This window comes from Pleurodeles waltl, chromosome 7, assembly GCF_031143425.1.
Source record: "Pleurodeles waltl isolate 20211129_DDA chromosome 7, aPleWal1.hap1.20221129, whole genome shotgun sequence".
Classification (NCBI taxonomy): domain Eukaryota; kingdom Metazoa; phylum Chordata; class Amphibia; order Caudata; family Salamandridae; genus Pleurodeles; species Pleurodeles waltl.
Window position 1 is genome coordinate 1476216389 of NC_090446.1, and position 17932 is coordinate 1476234320.

The 17932-nt window shown below is 45.7% G+C and overlaps 2 protein-coding genes across 3 annotated transcripts in view; one reads left to right on the plus strand and one right to left on the minus strand.

Moving 5' to 3' along the window:
• LOC138246535 (claudin domain-containing protein 2-like) overlaps positions 1 to 17932 on the minus strand; it is a 75271-nt gene that overhangs the window by 15834 nt on the left and 41505 nt on the right. Inside the window, exon 2 of the mRNA XM_069201197.1 lies at positions 4422 to 4629. Coding sequence (XP_069057298.1) covers positions 4422 to 4587 — 166 coding nt within the window. The 5' untranslated portion in view covers positions 4588 to 4629. The remainder of the gene's footprint in view (positions 1 to 4421; positions 4630 to 17932) is intronic.
• LOC138246536 (lens fiber membrane intrinsic protein-like) overlaps positions 5034 to 17932 on the plus strand; it is a 371435-nt gene continuing 358536 nt past the window's right edge. For both annotated transcript variants that reach the window (XM_069201198.1, XM_069201199.1), the window contains exon 1: positions 5034 to 5178. The gene's annotated coding sequence lies outside the window, so the exon portion shown is untranslated. The remainder of the gene's footprint in view (positions 5179 to 17932) is intronic.

Sequence of the window (17932 nt, forward strand, 5' to 3'; positions counted from 1 at the left end):
CCTCACCCCTACTAAAGAACCTTGCCAACATCGGACTCAAACAACTGGTCCCCTCCCCAACGCACTCAGCAGGACATAGGCTCGACCCCATTTTCCCCACCAGCCGCAACATCTCCATCAGCCACACCTCCAAACCCCTGTGGACTGACCACCACTGCATGCACTTCTTCTTCACCAAATCCACCTATCACCACCACTCCCTCTGCCACCCAGGCAGAAGCTGGAACAAGGTTACAGAAGACCAACTCACCACTACCCTCCGCAAAACACCAATACTGACCTCCATGGACACTACCACATCTGCACACCTCTTCCACCGATGGATCTCCTACTGCGTCAACACTCTGGCTCCCCTCAGGAAACCCTCTGGCAAACAGACCACCAAGAAAGCCAGCTGGTTCTCCCTCACCCTCCAAGAGTCCAGGCGCACTTGTAGACGGCTCGAGAGAAGATGGAGGTGCAACAAGACCCCGGCAGACCACGCAGCCCTCAAAACCACTGTCACATCACACCACAGCCTTATCAGAGCCACCAAGAAAACCGCCATACAAGAACGAATTAACGCCAAGGCTCACAACAGCAAAGAACTCTTCACCATGATCAAAGAATTCACAAAACCTAGCACTGACACCATGGACATCCCTCTATCCCAACCCCTCTGCTACAACCTCGCCACCTTCTTCCACTGCAAGATATCTGACATCTACAACAGCTTCATAACACAGGATCCGCCAGCCCCACCTGCAACCATTGCACCCAAAGGTTCCCCAGACCACCCTCACCTCTGACGACACCCTACAGATCCTGAAGACCATTCACAACGGAGCCCCCTCGCACCCCTGCCCCCACTACATCTTCACCAAGCCAGCAATACCATCGCCCCCAAGGTCTGCCACCATCAACTGCTCCATCGAGACAGCCACCTTCCATGGACACATGCAGAGATCAACCCCCTGCTGAAGAAACCCTCTGCAGACCCGACAGACCTAAAAAACTACAGACCAATCTCTCTGCTCCCCTTCCCGGACAAAGTAATCGAGAAAGCCATCAACGCCCAACTCATCGAATTCATCGAGACCAATCACATCCTGGACCCATCCCAATCAGGCTTCACAAGCAACCACAGCACTGAGACTGCTCTTGTCGCTGCAACAGACAATATCTGCAATCTCCTGGACCGAGGAACCGCAGCTCTCATCCTCCTGGAGCTCTCAGCCACTTTCGATACCATCTCTCAACACACCCTCTGCGCAAGACTCCATGACTTCGTACTCCGCAGCAAAGCCCTGGAGTGAGTCCTCTCCTTCCTCACCAGCTGAACCCAGAGAGTTAGGCTTCCACCATTCACAGCTGAACCTACAAAGATCAGCTGCGGCGTCCCCCAAGGCTCCTCCCTGAGCCCCACCCTCTTCAACATCTACATGGCTCCGATAGCAGACATCGTCAGAAACCACGGACTAAACATTGTCTCCCATGCTGATGACATTCACCTGATCCTCTCCCTCACCGATGAACCTACAGTTGCAAAGACCAATTTCCACAGCGGGTTGAAGGCAGTTGTCGCCTGGATGAAAGACATATGCCTCAAGCTCAACTCCAACAAGACAGACGTCCTCATCTTGGACAACACCCCTTCCATCTGGAACAACTCCTGGTAGCCCGCAGCGCTCGGAGCCCCCCCACACAGACCGACCAAGCACATAACCTCGGCATCATCCTCAACTCCCCGCTCTCTATGAATCACCAAATCAACACCATCTCGTCCTCCTGCTTCCTCATGCGCCCCCTGCTTCAAAAGATCTTCAAGTAGATCCCTGTTGAATCCAGAAGAACAGCCACCCAGGCGCTCGTCAGCAGCAAGCTCGACTACGGCAACGCACTCTATTGAGGCACGACCCAGAAGCTCCAAAAGAAGGTGCAAAGACTCCAGAACACAGCTGTTAGACTTATCCTGGACATCCCTTGCCATAGCCACACATTCAAGCACCTAAAAGACCTACAGTGGCTCACGATGAAAAAAATCACCTTCAAGATCCTCACACACGCCTACAAGGCCCTCCACAACATCAGACCTGCATATCTCATCCACGCCTTTCCTTCCACATGCCCACCAGACAACTCCGTTCTGCTCACCTGGCCTTGGCCACCGTGACACGGATCCGCAAGACCACAGCAGGAGGAAGATATTTCTCCTATGTCGCAGCTAGAACCTGAAACTGTATTCCTCTTCATCCCAGGCAATCTCCCTCTCTATATCAATTCAGGAAGGACCTCAAGACCTGGCTCTTTGACTGAACTGGCCATCCAGCACTTTGACTAAGCTGCAGACCCCTCCCCCCTACCCCCAGCGCCTTGAGACCCAAATGGGCGATTAGCCGTACGCTACAAGAACCCTGATTGATTAAATAAGTCAAGTTTGACTGTTTGCAGATGGTTAAGCACAGGCTAACTTAGTAACTTTTTGTGTTTCATCCTGAGAGGGTTTGTAGTTGTTGCTTGAGAAGGCCTCACATTCCCCCTTAACCAATAACCCAATTTCTCACAGAAATAGTAAAGGATCCAATCCTCGTATTGATTGGCCAGGGCAATATATAAAGTGGGATCAGCCTCAAAAAGACTTGCCCTAAAAAGAGGCTCACCTTTTTACAAGGGGCACCCTCCATTATGTCAGAGGAACATTGCCCCACTGCTGAAAGGCAGCAGAAAATAAAATTATAATAATACTATGTTATTATCATTTTATTTTTCACTTAGACGGTCTGCCAAGTTGAGGGTGGGGTGGGCCATCCTCTGCGTCAGCAGCAGGGAGGAGGAATGGTAGGTGCACTGTAAGTGTGCATGTAGGTTTGGGCAGTTGTCTTAGAATGGTCAAACCGACATGCGCACTTAGAGCTCTCCACACGAGATGTGTTGCTCAGCCAGGTGGAGTACAAGCGCAGGCTCCCAGTCCCTAACTGAGCGGCATTCCAGCCCGCTCAGACCAATCCTGGTGCTTTTCTTATGCTGTGTAACAGCATGAGAGAAGCATCTGTACTGGGTGGGGAGGGGAGCAGAGAAGCACTGAGGCAGTGGGAGAAGAGGAACACCGAGGCATCGTCCAGCAGCGGCAGGTAAGTCATTTTAAAAATAAATTATTATTTGTTCCCCCACCCTGCTCAGAGAGCTGCCCCACCAAGTTTTGGCAGCAGCCGTTACTGCTTTTAACAACTTGTTTTCCATGTTTAGACCACTAATAGCTGCTATCCTCATTATTACATTTAAACAAACACAAATAAAGCTAACTAGGTATTCACTTTTTTAGGTCTGGCTTTAACACACCTTTAACTGTTTCTTCAATCTTATGTAATGAAAAAATGTTGAAATAAAATAAATACATTTATACATACAAATTGATTCAGCCCTTGCCCTCCATTGGTCTATTTAGCTGTCATTCACATACTGCTTTCATCCACCACAGCATAGAGCACAAGGAAATTCTTCAGCATTCTTCAGCCATTAGCTGTCTTGCACTGTGAGTGACAGCATATTTACCTAATCACAAATGCACATTGACCTAAAAAGAAGTGTATTTCTGTTCCAGGGCGTGTGGGCCGATCCTTTACTTTTCCTATTCTTTTTTCCTTTATTTTCTTTCTAATTCACACATCCTTGTGTGATTAAAATGTAGCTACAGGTTACAGTAATTCAAATCCAAAAGTACCTTTTCTTTATGACAATAATAATATGTCCTGTTACATGCATTAAAAGTTAAAACAGATTTTGTATTTGTTTGAAATACACCTGACTGATGAAAAGCTCCTCTGCAGTTATATTAAAATGTTATGTGATGGTTACTTCTTTAAAAAAGCAAACAATTTATTCTATGCAGATTGGTGCAATATTTAGGTGCTTGCATAGTTTCTTTATTCTTTTAGTAATGTTCGTAGCATCTGCTTGCAATAAAAAATAATAACTATAGCCATGGCATAGAGGAATCAGAAAGGATGTCTATTTTTGATTACAGTCAAATAGTAGAGTGGTAGCCTTGAAAGAATACTGACATTTATAAGATACACCAATTAAGATAGTGTAGTGTGATACACCAAGGCGTTCATGATTAGTCTGAGAAGACTAATGTTCCTCAGGTTAAGATGTGTAATGGGAACACATCTTGGATCACGGATCATATGTTATTGTTAAATTAAACGGATGAAGGATTCAGATGCATCGACCTCTTGATCACCCACAGGTAACACCTTCTGATGTTTATAGGTTTTGAAATGCTGGCTTTTTCTTTTGAGAGTTGTAGAAAAGAAAAGTGGTTTAATGTCACACATCCAGCTCCTGTGTATTGCCAGTAGTCCCGTCGCCAATGAAATTGTCCCAGAGTCCCTACTTGTAGTTCATTTCATAATTTTTAAATTGTACAAAATGTTTCTTACATTCTAACTGAGGAAGCGAAGAGCACTCAGTCTTGTTCTTGCAAAGGTTCCAGAGGCCCATGTGAAACTCCGGGCCCGACACCCAGTAATCCGTTGCCAGGGAGATCACACAGCAAATGATGCTGAGGAGGATGAAGCCCAATCCGGTCACTTGCAGGACAGACATCGTTTGTTCACCAAGCTAGGCGCGTCCTCCTCAAAGGGGCATCTGCATAAATGACAACAAGCACACAGGTGAGCATGGGGACCTCAACTCTTGCGTCATCACTAAGTTAAAAAAACAACTCAGCGCCACATTAGCTGCAGTCAACAGTGTAAGCCTAGATCAAAAGCTTTTTCTGACGAATTCCTCGAAAAAGCTGTAACTTATACACTACTACTTTGTTTCAGTACCACGGTACAGAACGGGCTTCCCTCGCTGTTTCTCATGGCGCAGTTATATTTTTAGGCTCTTGTCTTAAGTCCAATACATTCTGTTAACGTTAGGAATTTATAATAGAAATATTTGGCGCTTACAGTTCCAGACTTTCCCTTTCCCACAGCGCTGGCGGCGTCACGGCGGGGCAGGGCACGCGCTTACAACAGGCTCGTGTCTTCTGCGCATGTGCATGTCCGGGCGTGGCACGGTGCTTGGCTCTCATCGGGAGCATCTTCAGCCCGTGCATTGAAGTGAGCACGAGCCCTCCTAGGCTGGCGCCCTAGACTAGCAGACTGACAGCTGGAACAGCGAACACCGAGTGCAGCCCCAGCTCAGGAGGTGAGTCCAGGGTCCTTGTTAATTGGGCTGTTGGCCTCTTTTAAAAGGCAGCTAAGGACAGGATGGTTTCTCTGCAGCTGATGTTTTTGCTTTTACGACCACTATAGTGAACATTAATGTTGAAAGAAGTAATAAACTAAACCTAGCGCTGAGATATTTCTGTTTGCTGGAGTCGGGAACGGGGCCATCAGTGTTACAAGCTATAAGCAGAGCCATTTCATGAATTCTACCTCAAGCTTGTTGCATGCTAGTTTTTTCCCCTTTCAAAAACGTGTTTGGGCCACAGGGGACCTAAACAAAACCTAATTGCATTGATTGAAGTTTTATCACTTCGACTCAAGGCTTTTTATCGATTGAATATTTGAATTATTTTGCTATGCAACAATTGCCATAATGCAAAGAAATGTTGTGGGAAGTCGTCGTGTATTACATTTTTTTGCAAGCTTGTGGAATTTTTACCTTTTGAAGCTTAGTCAATCAGAAGGGAATTTACCAGTTTATCCTTGGATCAGCTGGATTCGGGCGAGCCACTGAAAGCTCGAACCTGATGCCTGGCCCGCTCTCAGCTCGAGGTCCTGTAGGTACCTTGAGCTCAGAACGAGCCAAGCTTTCACTGGACTTCTGCCTGCCACCCTCCCTCTGGTGTGGCATTAGGGTGTGAGCAGCCGACTTTGGAACTTGGAAAACCACGTCTACCCGTGCCTATATAACAATGAAATGCACCTTGTGTAATGGTGCTGGTGCTCCAAATACATTCAGGTCGAATTCGTGCTAAATAAAAACTGCAAAAAAATGCACAGAGGTAAAAATAAAGCTTTACCATAAGGACAGACTTTAGTTGTGTATTTATTTCAAAGATTTTATAGAATTTTCGCCTTTTGTTTGTCCTTCTTTTAGATAATTTTACATATTGTATACAATGCATTGATTGTTATGGTTTTCATTAACTAAACAATAAAGATTACTACACTGCATAAGGACAGACAAATAGATACCCATCTAATTGTTGATTTGTACAAAGTGAAATCAGAAAACCACAATAAATTGCAGCATCCCGCTTAAATTGTGTGATCTTAGGCAAATATTTTATTTCACCAAAACCTCTTTTTCTTCATTATCGTGAATGAAAGCACTTTCAAATATGTGAGTTCAGTATACCAGCCGTACACGTGCTTGATCTAGTAGTCCATAATGTTACTCTATAATAACATGGGACAAACAAACGATTTACATGACAACTACCCTTTGCCTCTTAGTTCACTGATTGTTCATGTATAAAAACTATCACTTAACCATCACTTCTCAGTGCAGTGCTACAATGTGATAAGTAGTAATGTCAAAGCTTTCACATGTTAAAGAAATAGGCTTTTGAAGAGACTTTATCATATTTTAAGTGACAAGTGATTTACATAGCAAACATTTTCAGGGCGTGGCTTGTTTACAGACTCTAAGAGATGAGTCAGACCCTTGGCTCAACCCTGGCTTGGCTCTCCTTGTTAATTTGTTGGCTGCCCACCTGTAGGAACACCACTGCTTGGTACATGGGTTGGTGTTCAGTCCGGTTTTGTCAGTCACCGTTTGCTGGATTCTCGCAAACAAGTGCCCTTGCAGGGCCACTCAGTTTGGCTGCGTGCACGGAGCTGTTTCCCCTCTTGCACTGTATGTGGTACCATTCTCACACAGTGACCCCCCATGAATGCGAAAGATGTTCACCCTTGCAGAGTACATGAATTCACGATGGCCAGAGCGCAGACTTTCAGACTATGATATGGAGAAGATGTTACTGCAACATGTATTCATACCTTGTTTTATAATTCAAGAGAAAAAACCTTTGGTTAAAAAACGATCATGTGTTGAAGTAACAGCGAATGGTTGCATTTTATGGATTTGCAGTGGAAGGGCCGGTTGGTGATACTAGTGTTTGTACCTGAATGACTGTGTATTCTTTGGCTTTTGGTAAAGCATCTGGGGTCACTGTGAACGTCATTGTTTTTAGAAAGTGTTCTCGAGGCAGATTAAGCTTGACTGCAAAAATGTTAAAAAGGGGCTGCCAATTACTTCTGTTTCCTGAGCACTGCATCGGTGGGGCTGCAGTTTCTGTAGCTCAGGTGGGGAGGAGCCTCCGGGCAGGTCCTTTGATTTGTGCATCTGATTGCTGCTACAGAAATGCTACATGACAACTAGAAGCAACATCTTGTGCTTCATCGTGCTTTTGTTGTGGGTGCTCCAGGTTGGAGGTGGGCCCGGTGTTACAAACACTGAAAAGCATCACCTCACACAATGCCACTAAACAGACTGTAGGAAAGTCATCCTTTTTGCCCTGATCACCCCTGTTTTTTTGGCTGATACTGGTGGTTACTGATTCTGAAAGTGGCCTGGGCTCTGCTAACCAGGCCCAGGGCGAGTGCTCCGTCCTTAAAAGTGTATGTTGTTTGGTATAATTATAATTGGCCAAGACACCCTATTGTAGATCTCTAGTATATAATAGGGCAGGGAGGTTTAGAGATCTCAGTGGACTTAATGCACGTAAGTGTGCACTGCTGTGGTGTCTGGTGTCATTTTAAAATTCGACTTTGGAATTAAAAGAACTTCCAAAGCCCAAAACTACCATTTATTACATATGTTGCTGCTAATGTCTGCCCTAGGTGCCCCAAGGGTAGGGTGCTTTGTTATAAAAATCCAGTAAATCTAAAATATGTTTTATATTCCCTGGTGGGGAAGAACAGCCAACATAATTTTTCCCAACTGTAGTGCTGCTAACCCCATAGGCTAACATTGGAAGGCTTTATTAAACTTTCATAAAGTCTAGCTTTTGATTGGAGTTAGCTAGCAACATGTTTCAAAGTATCAAAATAATAGCCACAATAAATCCAACAACTTGCCAGGGTTGGATTTAATATAAGTACTACAGGAAAGTTGTTTTAGAACTTACTATCCCAAAGTTACCTAAAACAGCCCTGTAGCAGCGTCTTCTGATTGGTCAGCCTTTTTACAGCCTGCGCTGCTCCCTGAGTAGGTGTGAAAAGGCCTGGGACAGAAAAAATACAGCTATTTTGTGGAGGGCGATCTGTGTCTTGGAGAAGCCAGGACAGGAAGGGGGCTCACATGAGAAACTAGACTTCAAAGGTAGAAGCACAAATGTCAGAGGACCGAGTCCAGCCCCCACTTCTTTGTTCCCTAGCCAGATGGGAGCCCTCTAATTAGATTAGGAGAGGGGCTGAAAGGAGAGTGTAGGGATTCCTAATTCCCTTTTCCAAACTCTAGGCACATAGCATTTGTTTTAATGAAAATCATAACAGAATGCGTAGCTGCCACATGGTTTTCATATAACTGGTGTGTAACTATTCAGTTTTTTATTGTGCTTATGTGTGCCAGTTTATTGCCTAATTTGTGACACTTTGAGTGATTCAGTATCAGCAAAAAATACAAGCAGTGAAATCCATATGTAGGGATAAATATCAGAAAGTCTCCCCTTTTCCCCAGTGAAAAGCCCTAGTGAAATGTACTGCAATAGTTGCCACAAGTTTCAAGTGATTATGAAGGTCACTAGGCATTTCTTACATCATCGTACTACCATCAACTGTGACATTGTGATATTAAACAGGCATTTCTATCCAATGTCAGAGTCTGGGGTGATTTCTTGTCAAGGGAGTTCCACTCACATTTATTTATATTACATTCAATCAAATTTAGTTTGTAGCATTTCAGAAGTATCATTTCAGAAGAATGGCACCGTCCTTGGGTTGGAACCTGTACCTCACATTTTTACACAGTCTTGCATCACCCTTTGTTGGGTATAGTGCGCCTTTGCTAGCCAGTTAACTTTTGTTGTGCTATGGAGATACACACACAAACAAATACTGAGCTGTAGATTATCATTAAGGTTTGGGTGTAGTTTATTGTCCATACTCAGCTCAGGCCACATCTGCACTCATCCCTCCACCCCCAACAGGTTTACTACTGAACATCGTGAGGACACACCTATAATAGTGCTAGACTTTCCATTTACACATCATTGTTTTCAGGTATGATGGTTTATCAGAACTTGTTCAGGAGGCCACTGGGCAGGCAGGGGTTACTGGGCCACAACCGTGTGGGTTTAAGCTTTTTACTGGGTTGCCTCTCAGTAGCAGTGAGTGCTAACAGTCGCAGGCTTCTCAGGGAGGTAAGTGTAGGGGTTACTCAGGCTCAAAAATGAACACCACACTCTCCCCCAGTAGCGCAATAAGATCAATGCCATTCCCAGTGCTTCTCTTTGTGAAAAAGACAAGTAATTGATTACACAGAAAACACAGAATTATATGGCACAGTCAATAGTGCACAAATACTCGGTTCACAGGTGGTGAGTGTGTGCTCTAGGGACTTCTGCCAGCTAGTCCTCTGCCTGCCCTTCATGGGTCTCCCCATCTCTAGGCTCCCCTACCGCAGGTTCAGCATTCCAGGCAGGTCGGTGGATGCAGCTTGTACTTTCACTCCTGTAATCTACTCTTATCACACAGTCTCTCAGGTGTTGGTCAAGTCCCTCTCTCACCAGGTTTATAGCAACAGTGCCTGGCCCCGGAGGCCCCTCCAGCAGCATTGGGATCTCACCAGCAGCAGGACCCTCTAAGCGGCACATGTCAGCCTTCTCGGAGGCCACGTAGCCAATTGCTCAGAGGGTCAAGCAGAGACTTCTGTCGTGGGCCCTCTTCCAGGTGGTGGGCTCGCACTGGTGGTTACTTGATTCACAGTGTGGCACAGACCAACACTCCGGTGAGTACTTGCAGCCTCTTCATGAAGTCAACTACAACACCTCTGCAGATGATGATTCTTTGGCTCAGCGGATGTCAGGGAGCTATCTTCGGCAGAGAGCGCTCCACGTAATCATCTCGATTCTTCACAAGGTGCCCCCGAGCATTTCTTGGGCCATATAAACTTTAGGACTGGTTCGGACACAGTGGCACACTTGGGAGTGTTTTGGTCATGCTGTCCACTCGTGGGGCACAGAGACCACCATCAGGTGCTTGCCTGGCTTCAGTCAGTCCTACTGCATGGGCACACCATTGAAGGTGTCTAGTATCTATGACTGGGATAAATGATGATCGCACTGCTGAATTTGGCAGTACCGTAAGCTGTTCAGCGCACTTGCTTTGCGAGTCTCTGTCAGACAGACTGTGTGCCAGGGTCCATTACACCAGTCCCTTTCCCGATCCACTCCCTTTGCAGGGTTGGCCTTTTCTTCCCTTTCTCACAGAGAGGATATCCTGGTACCAAGAATAGTCCGGTAGTTCCTCCTTCAGCTCAGACCCCAGGAGATGTTCCCTCGTCACTATGAATGTGACACCAACGTTGGCTGCATAGTATTCCAGGCCTCAAAAAATGGAGGTCTAGTAACTTGAATAATATACTCGACCTAACTGTAATGTACTTGACCTGTAAACTGGTGTTGAACTGTGTGGTCCTAGGCAAATATTTTATATTATGGAGCCACTTTTTTCTTTATGATCACATATGAGAGCACCTTCAAAAATGTGAGCTCAGTATTTCTGCTGTACAAAATAATTATTTTTTGATTTCATAGACTAAATGTTTGCTCCATGCATGATAAGAATCAGTTCACATATAGGGGGTCATTCCTACCCTGGCGGTCATGGACCGCCAGGGCAGGAGACGGAGGAAGCACCGCCAACAGGCTGGCGGTGCTTCAGGGGCAATTCTGACCGCGGCGGTAAAGCCGTGGTCAGAAAAGGGGAACCAGCGGTTTCCCGCCGGTTTTCCCCTGCCCCAGGGAATCCTCCACGGCAGCGCTGCAAGCAGCGCCGCCATGGGGATTCCGACCCCCTTCCCGCCATCCTGTTTCTGGCAGTTTTCACCGCCAGAAACAGGATGGCGGGAACAGGTGTCGTGGGGCCCCTGGGGGCCCCATTAAGATTTTCAGTCTCTGCAAAGCAGAGACTGAAAATCGCGATGGGTGCCACTGCACCCGTCGCACACCAGCAACTCCGCCGGCTCCTTTCGGAGCCGGCTTCATCGTTGCTGGGGCTTTCCCGCTGGGCAGGCGGGCGGGCGGCCTTTTGGCAGTCGCCCGCCAGCCCAGCGGGAAAGTCAAAATGACCGCCGCGGTCTTTTGACCGCAGTACGGTCTTTTGGCGGTCACCGCCTGGCGGGCGGCGCCCGCCGCCCGCTGGGGTAGGAATGACCCCCATAGGGTACATATGACTCCTTACTTGCTTCTTACTTCACTAATAGCATTGTAATCAGGGTGGGGCAGGAATACTTCTCAGTTCATGTTTAAAAACTCGCTTTTAACAAATAAATTGCTAAATCATAATGTAGTAGCGCACTGTCATTCACAGGCAACACGTATTCCACTGTAATAGCCACATACTATCCCGCTAACATGCAATTTTACTGATAAAACTGTATATTGCATAAAAGATGTTTGGAAATTGGTTCCCAGCAAAAATATTTATCATTTGTACATCACCGAGTAAAGTGTTCTGATTTGTTTTCATCCTATAAAAATCTTTTTTTCACCACATAGAATTACAAAAATGTGCCTTCGTAACTACTGAGATATATTTTGAAATGTTTGTACAGTTCACTTATTAGCTATTTCAATGTTGTATTTGGAAAAAAGCCTGATATCTTAAAGCCTTTCATTTCGTTTGCTTTGCACAGCATGATTTGCACACAGTTCACTTATAGAATTATCTAACTTCACAGTCAGAGAAAGAAAAGTAAATGTAGCATGACAAATTGACTTTTGACCTCTCTCCTTCAATGCAGAGCAAATATGACAAGATAAAAACAAGATTTAAAGGCATTGTTATTGCTTGTTCACTTTGTGAATGAACAGAACACCTGATATTTGTCAGCTGGCAGATTTGGTTAGTAGGACCTAAAAATAGCTCGCCCTGATTAAGTCTGACTCACCACAGCAAGTGTACAAGTAGATTTCTTGAGGGCCTGTATTCCGTAAGTGCTCTGCGGAGTACACCCTCCTCGGTAGAAGAGACCACAACAATGAACAGCGATGAGTCTTATGCTACCAGTTTTATACTAATTTCGCAAACGGAGGTTGCACATTCCAGGATTGCTTCCTTGGAACCAGTTTGGGTTGACTCCTTTTTCATGTGTCCTGGCCAGGCCACACTTCAGCCCTTCCTCTGTCTGCAAGGATGTCCTGCCTAGCAGGACAGTCACCTGGTGGCATGCCCACCACAGAAATACAAAGAGGGGAAAGCAGACCGAACCCAGGTATTCATGACCTCTCCGTATAGAGATTAGGAAGAGAGATAAGATGCTCCTTGTGGCCCTGCAAAGGGTTCTTTTCCCTAACAACAGATACTGCAGGCCTCACTCTGCCCCCCATGCCATCTACCTAATGGAAACTGCAGTCAGAAGGCCTGATTTATAGTTTGGCGCACAAGTTATTTAGTCACAAACTTGACAAATATCCTGTACGCCTTATTAACAGTGCATTATAGCCTATGGCACTTGTAATAAGGCAGAAGGGACATATTTGGTTTCAGGGTCATTTAAAGACCAATGTGTCGGGAAGCGCTTTGACACTTCTAAGGAGAGCCTGTCTTCTCTTTCCTTACCATAGCATTTGGCAGTACCCCATTCCCATCAACGAGATGCCAGCAATACACATATGCTGGCTGGGGAAAGCATCCTCTCCTCCATCTTGTACCCGGGTCTAGGATGTGGGCTTCCACAATGGAACCTGCAGGCTGGTATCACTCGTGCACAGCACACTACTGTGTCTAGCTCACATGCACAATACACAGGATGCTGGGTTTAGGGTTCTAGGTTAATTGTGAGCATTGGAAACTTAGATGAATGAGCCTGTAAGTGCACATCCATACCTCTCAGGTAAAGGCCTATAACTCATTTTCAAACCATGGTACAGTCCCACCACAGCCACAACCTGTGGTGCCCTGCCATTATAAGGGTTGGCTTGGTGCGCCTGTCCCAGTTCAGGACTAGGTCCAGAACATATCATTGTCCAAGGCCTGTCCTGGGTCAAAGTGTGGATGCAGGATTAGTGTGTGACATGACCCAAAATAAAAATGAAAAAAACAGGATCACAGGTATGCAGTTCAGGCAAGCAGGGCAGGAGGCACACATGCACATCGTGCATGGCACATGCCCGCCCCAACATGATTCAATAAGACGAATTAAGCTGTCGTTTTCCAGCATGCACTGATATGTATACATGTATAAATGAGGTAAAACTGCCTGAAACATTTAGTGATATTACATATTTACACAGAGATCACCAAGCAAGGGGTGACCGTTGAGAGGTGGGCCCTGTAGTACATTTGGAAACTTATATTAGATTCCCAACTGTGCCATAGGAAAAATACAATTTTTAGTCATTTTGGATGCTGGTATCAGGAAGAAAGCCATTTCAGCAGACACCACACAACTGGTTATCATCCTTCTCTAGAGATGCCCTGTGCGACTCAGGCAGTATTGGGCTATGCTGCTAGACTAATCAGGGCAGGGAAAAGATAGAGCCCTGTGCTGACTTGCAAGCTAAGGGTGCAAGGTGAGTGCTACTGAGCAGTCTGATATGGTTCTCATCTGCTGCTTGAACCCCGCTGCTGTTCTTAAATGTTACTATACATGTCCTACTGTTACCCTATCATTTTCTAAGATTGATAATTATCAGATAATTATCAGAGTCTGCCGCTCCAATGTGACTAGGATAAGGTACCCCAAAGTAGACATAACTTTTATATCAGGTACCAAGCAGCACTGGCCTCCTCTCGAGGGCCTGGCAAACAGTATTGCTCTCCAGTCAGTCTCTTCTCACCATAAAGCATATTCTGTCTGAGGACATCTGCCAGCGATCGCAGAAACCAGTGTTCTATGCAAGGGCAAGAAAACAGCGGTTACTGCACGGCCAAACAGTATCAGCCTTCTGATTGTCAGGCAAACAGTTGCTCTTCAGTCAGTCTTCACTTCGTTTTTAGGCATATGCACCCTGAAGATATTTGTAGGTGATCGCAGATGAGAGTACCCCATGCAGGGGCAGGAAGAAAACAGCTCCAGGCAGCCAGGATTATTGCCCCCCTCGTGATGGCAAGTCAGGCAACAGTCGCTCTATAATCAGTCTCTTCTCAACTTAAATCAAACACATCACACAGTAATGGAAGAAGTCAGTATCCTCTGCAGGGGCAAGAAGACAGCATCTACCAACCTTGCAAGCAGTATTGGCCTCCTCTTGATGGATTGCCTAGCAACCGTTGCCCTCCATTCAGCCTCTTCTCAACTTGATGCCTATGCCACCTGAAGAAATCTGCCAGTATCTCAGCACCGAGTACCCTATGCCGTGTCGTGAAGATTGCAGCTACCAGGCTGCCAAGCAGTGTTGTACCTCCCTCGAAGGCTGGCAAGGGCCAGTTGCTCTCCAGTCTCTTCTCGCCTTGAAGTCTATGCTTTACGATGGCGTCCTCTAGTGATTGCAGAACTACAGGGAGTGCAGAATTATTAGGCAAGTTGTATTTTTGAGGATTAATTTTATTATTGAACAACAACCATGTTCTCAATGAACCCAAAAAACTCATTAATATCAAAGCTGAATATTTTTGGAAGTAGTTTTTAGTTTGTTTTTAGTTTTAGCTATGTTAGGGGGATATCTGTGTGTGCAGGTGACTCTCACTGTGCATAATTATTAGGCAACTTAACAAAAAAAAATATATACCCATTTCAATTATTTATTATTACCAGTGAAACCAATATAACATCTCAACATTCACAAATATACATTTCTGACATTCAAAAACAAAACAAAAACAAATCAGTGACCAATATAGCCACCTTTCTTTGCAAAGACACTCAAAAGCCTGCCATCCATGGATTCTGTCAGTGTTTTGATCTGTTCACCATCAACATTGTGTGCAGCAGCAACCACAGCCTCCCAGACACTGTTCAGAGAGGTGTACTGTTTTCCCTCCTTGTAAATCTCACATTTGATGATGGACCACAGGTTCTCAATGGGGTTCAGATCAGGTGAACAAGGAGGCCATGTCATTAGATTTCCTTCTTTTATACCCTTTCTTGCCAGCCACGCTGTGGAGTACTTGGACGCGTGTGATGGAGCATTGTCCTGCATGAAAATCATGTTTTTCTTGAAGGATGCAGACTTCTTCCTGTACCACTGCTTGAAGAAGGTGTCTTCCAGGAACTGGCAGTAGGACTGGGAGTTGAGCTTGACTCCATCCTCAACCCGAAAAGGCCCCACAAGCTCATCTTTGATGATACCAGCCCAAACCAGTACTCCACCTCCACCTTGCTGGCGTCTGAGTCGGACTGGAGCTCTCTGCCCTTTACCAATCCAGCCACGGGCCCATCCATCTGGCCCATCAAGACTCACTCTCATTTCATCAGTCCATAAAACCTTAGAAAAATCAGTCTTGAGATATTTATTGGCCCAGTCTTGACGTTTCAGCTTGTGTGTCTTGTTCAGTGGTGGTCGTCTTTCAGCCTTTCTTACCTTGGCCATGTCTCTGAGTATTGCACACCTTGTGCTTTTGGGCACTCCAGTGATGTTGCAGCTCTGAAATATGGCCAAACTGGTGGCAAGTGGCATCGTGGCAGCTGCACACTTGACTTTTCTCAGTTTCTGGGCAGTTATTTTGCACCTTGGTTTTTCCACACGCTTCTTGCGACCCTGTTGACTATTTTGAATGAAACGCTTGATTGTTCGATGATCGAGCTTCAGAAGCTTTGCAATTTTAAGAGTGCTGCATCCCTCTGCAAGATATCTCACTATTTTTGACTTTTCTGAGCCTGTCAAGTCCTTCTTTTGACCCATTTTGCCAAAGGAAAGGAAGTTGCCTAATAATTATGCACACCTGATATAGGGTGTTGATGTCATTAGACCACACCCCTTCTCATTACAGAGATGCACATCACCTAATATGCTTAATTGGTAGTAGGCTTTCAAGCCTATACAGCTTGGAGTAAGACAACATGCATAAAGAGGATGATGTGGTCAAAATACTCATTTGCCTAATAATTCTGCACTCCCTGTAGTACCTTATGTAGGCTCAAGAAGACAGAAACTTCTTCACCCCTGAGAAGTGTCAGCCTCCGCCTGATGGCCAGACAAGCATCAGTTCTGCTCAGGTCATATCTTCCAGTGATCGCAGAAGCCTGTACCCTATGCTGGGACAAGAACGGACCAGCTACCACACTTCTAAGCACTATTGTAAAAGCACCAACTTGCTCTCCATTCTGATTCTTTCTGTCTCATTGGATATGCAGAGTCATCACATCAGCTTGTTATGCACAGAGATATGAAAACAATAACACAGAGCACTGTTTGCCACCTTGATTCCTTGCAGCCAAGCACTTGTTATCCACCTGTTTGTTCTCCCATCCAGACTGTCAGTCATTAGTACAGCAACTATTCTTTGTCCCTGCCAATATCCCATCCAGACATATGTCTCCTGTATCTGTGGCACTGTCGGCCTATTGTTCTTATGAAGAATTTAATGGGTTTTACAAAAGACATGCAGAAGGTAAGACCACGAAGGCGTAAGAAAACAGAGCGGATGTGCCAGGGAACAGCCTGGCACTAAGCAAGGAAAACACCCCAAATAACGAAGCAAATGTGAGTGTGGCAGTGCCCCTGAGGTACAACAACAAACAAACTCACTCTATCCCGGAAAGAGCACCATGAGAACACTGGAGGAAAAAGGGGGTAGCGTCAGGTGTAGAGCGACGGTGATGCGGGAGCAAAACTAAAACAGAGGAGGAGGGAGGAAGGGAAAACAAAAGAGGGGAAAAGGGGGAAGTGGGAGACGGAGGGAGGAAGGAGAAAGGGGAGGTCGAGAAGAAGGAGAAGAAAAAAGGGTGGGGCACAGAGGGAGGAAAGGACGGTAGAGGGTTTGAGGTGGGACCAGGGAATAAGGAAAAAGGAAGAACAGAAAAGGAGAAAACTGAAAAAACAGGAGGCCAGCCTATTCTTGACTTCATATTAGATGAGCAACAACTTACCTTAGGGTCAGTCTGTTCATAGGAGGATGCCGCAATCATCACCAGAACCAGCTGCTACCCAGAACAGAGATTGGGGTAGATTTAGAAGAAATTGGTGCATCGGTCCCGATGCGCCACTATTCTTGCGTGCCCCAACCGCCAGCTAACGACACCCTGGGTGCGCCGTATTTACAGCAAGGTGCCAGGAGTCCCATTGATTACAATGGGTGCGTCACTTTAACGCCTGCATTGAGCGGACATTAAAAATGACGCCAAAAATGGCACAGGGAAATCTTGTACATTTCACTGCATCATTTTTGCGGGCCTCCTAACGCCGGAACGACCCCTTGCATACTTTATGTCTGATGCAGGCATGATGTGGCGCAAGGGGTCACAAAGTGGCGCATTGCATGCAATGGCGAAAATTGCCTCCTTGAGTAACATTAGCATAAAAAAATGACTCCAGTGTGGTGCAAGGAGGCAATAGGGCTTTGTACATCTGGCCCATACAATTCTAGACGGCACATGTGAAGTGTTGGCTTCTACCTCTCTTGCCAGATAGGAGGCTGCTTACCACCCAGTCAATGCCTTCTTCCTTTTAAGGAAGCTGAGCAACACCATCATAATATATGCTGTGTGTCAGTCCCTTGATTTCATCCTTCAAAGTACTGCTTGATACCCACTACTGTCTTCTTTTCAGTTGTGCCGAGCAGACATATTATTGATCAACACTAGTGCTGTGCCAATGATGTGCATTTTTGCTGAAATAGAAATTAAA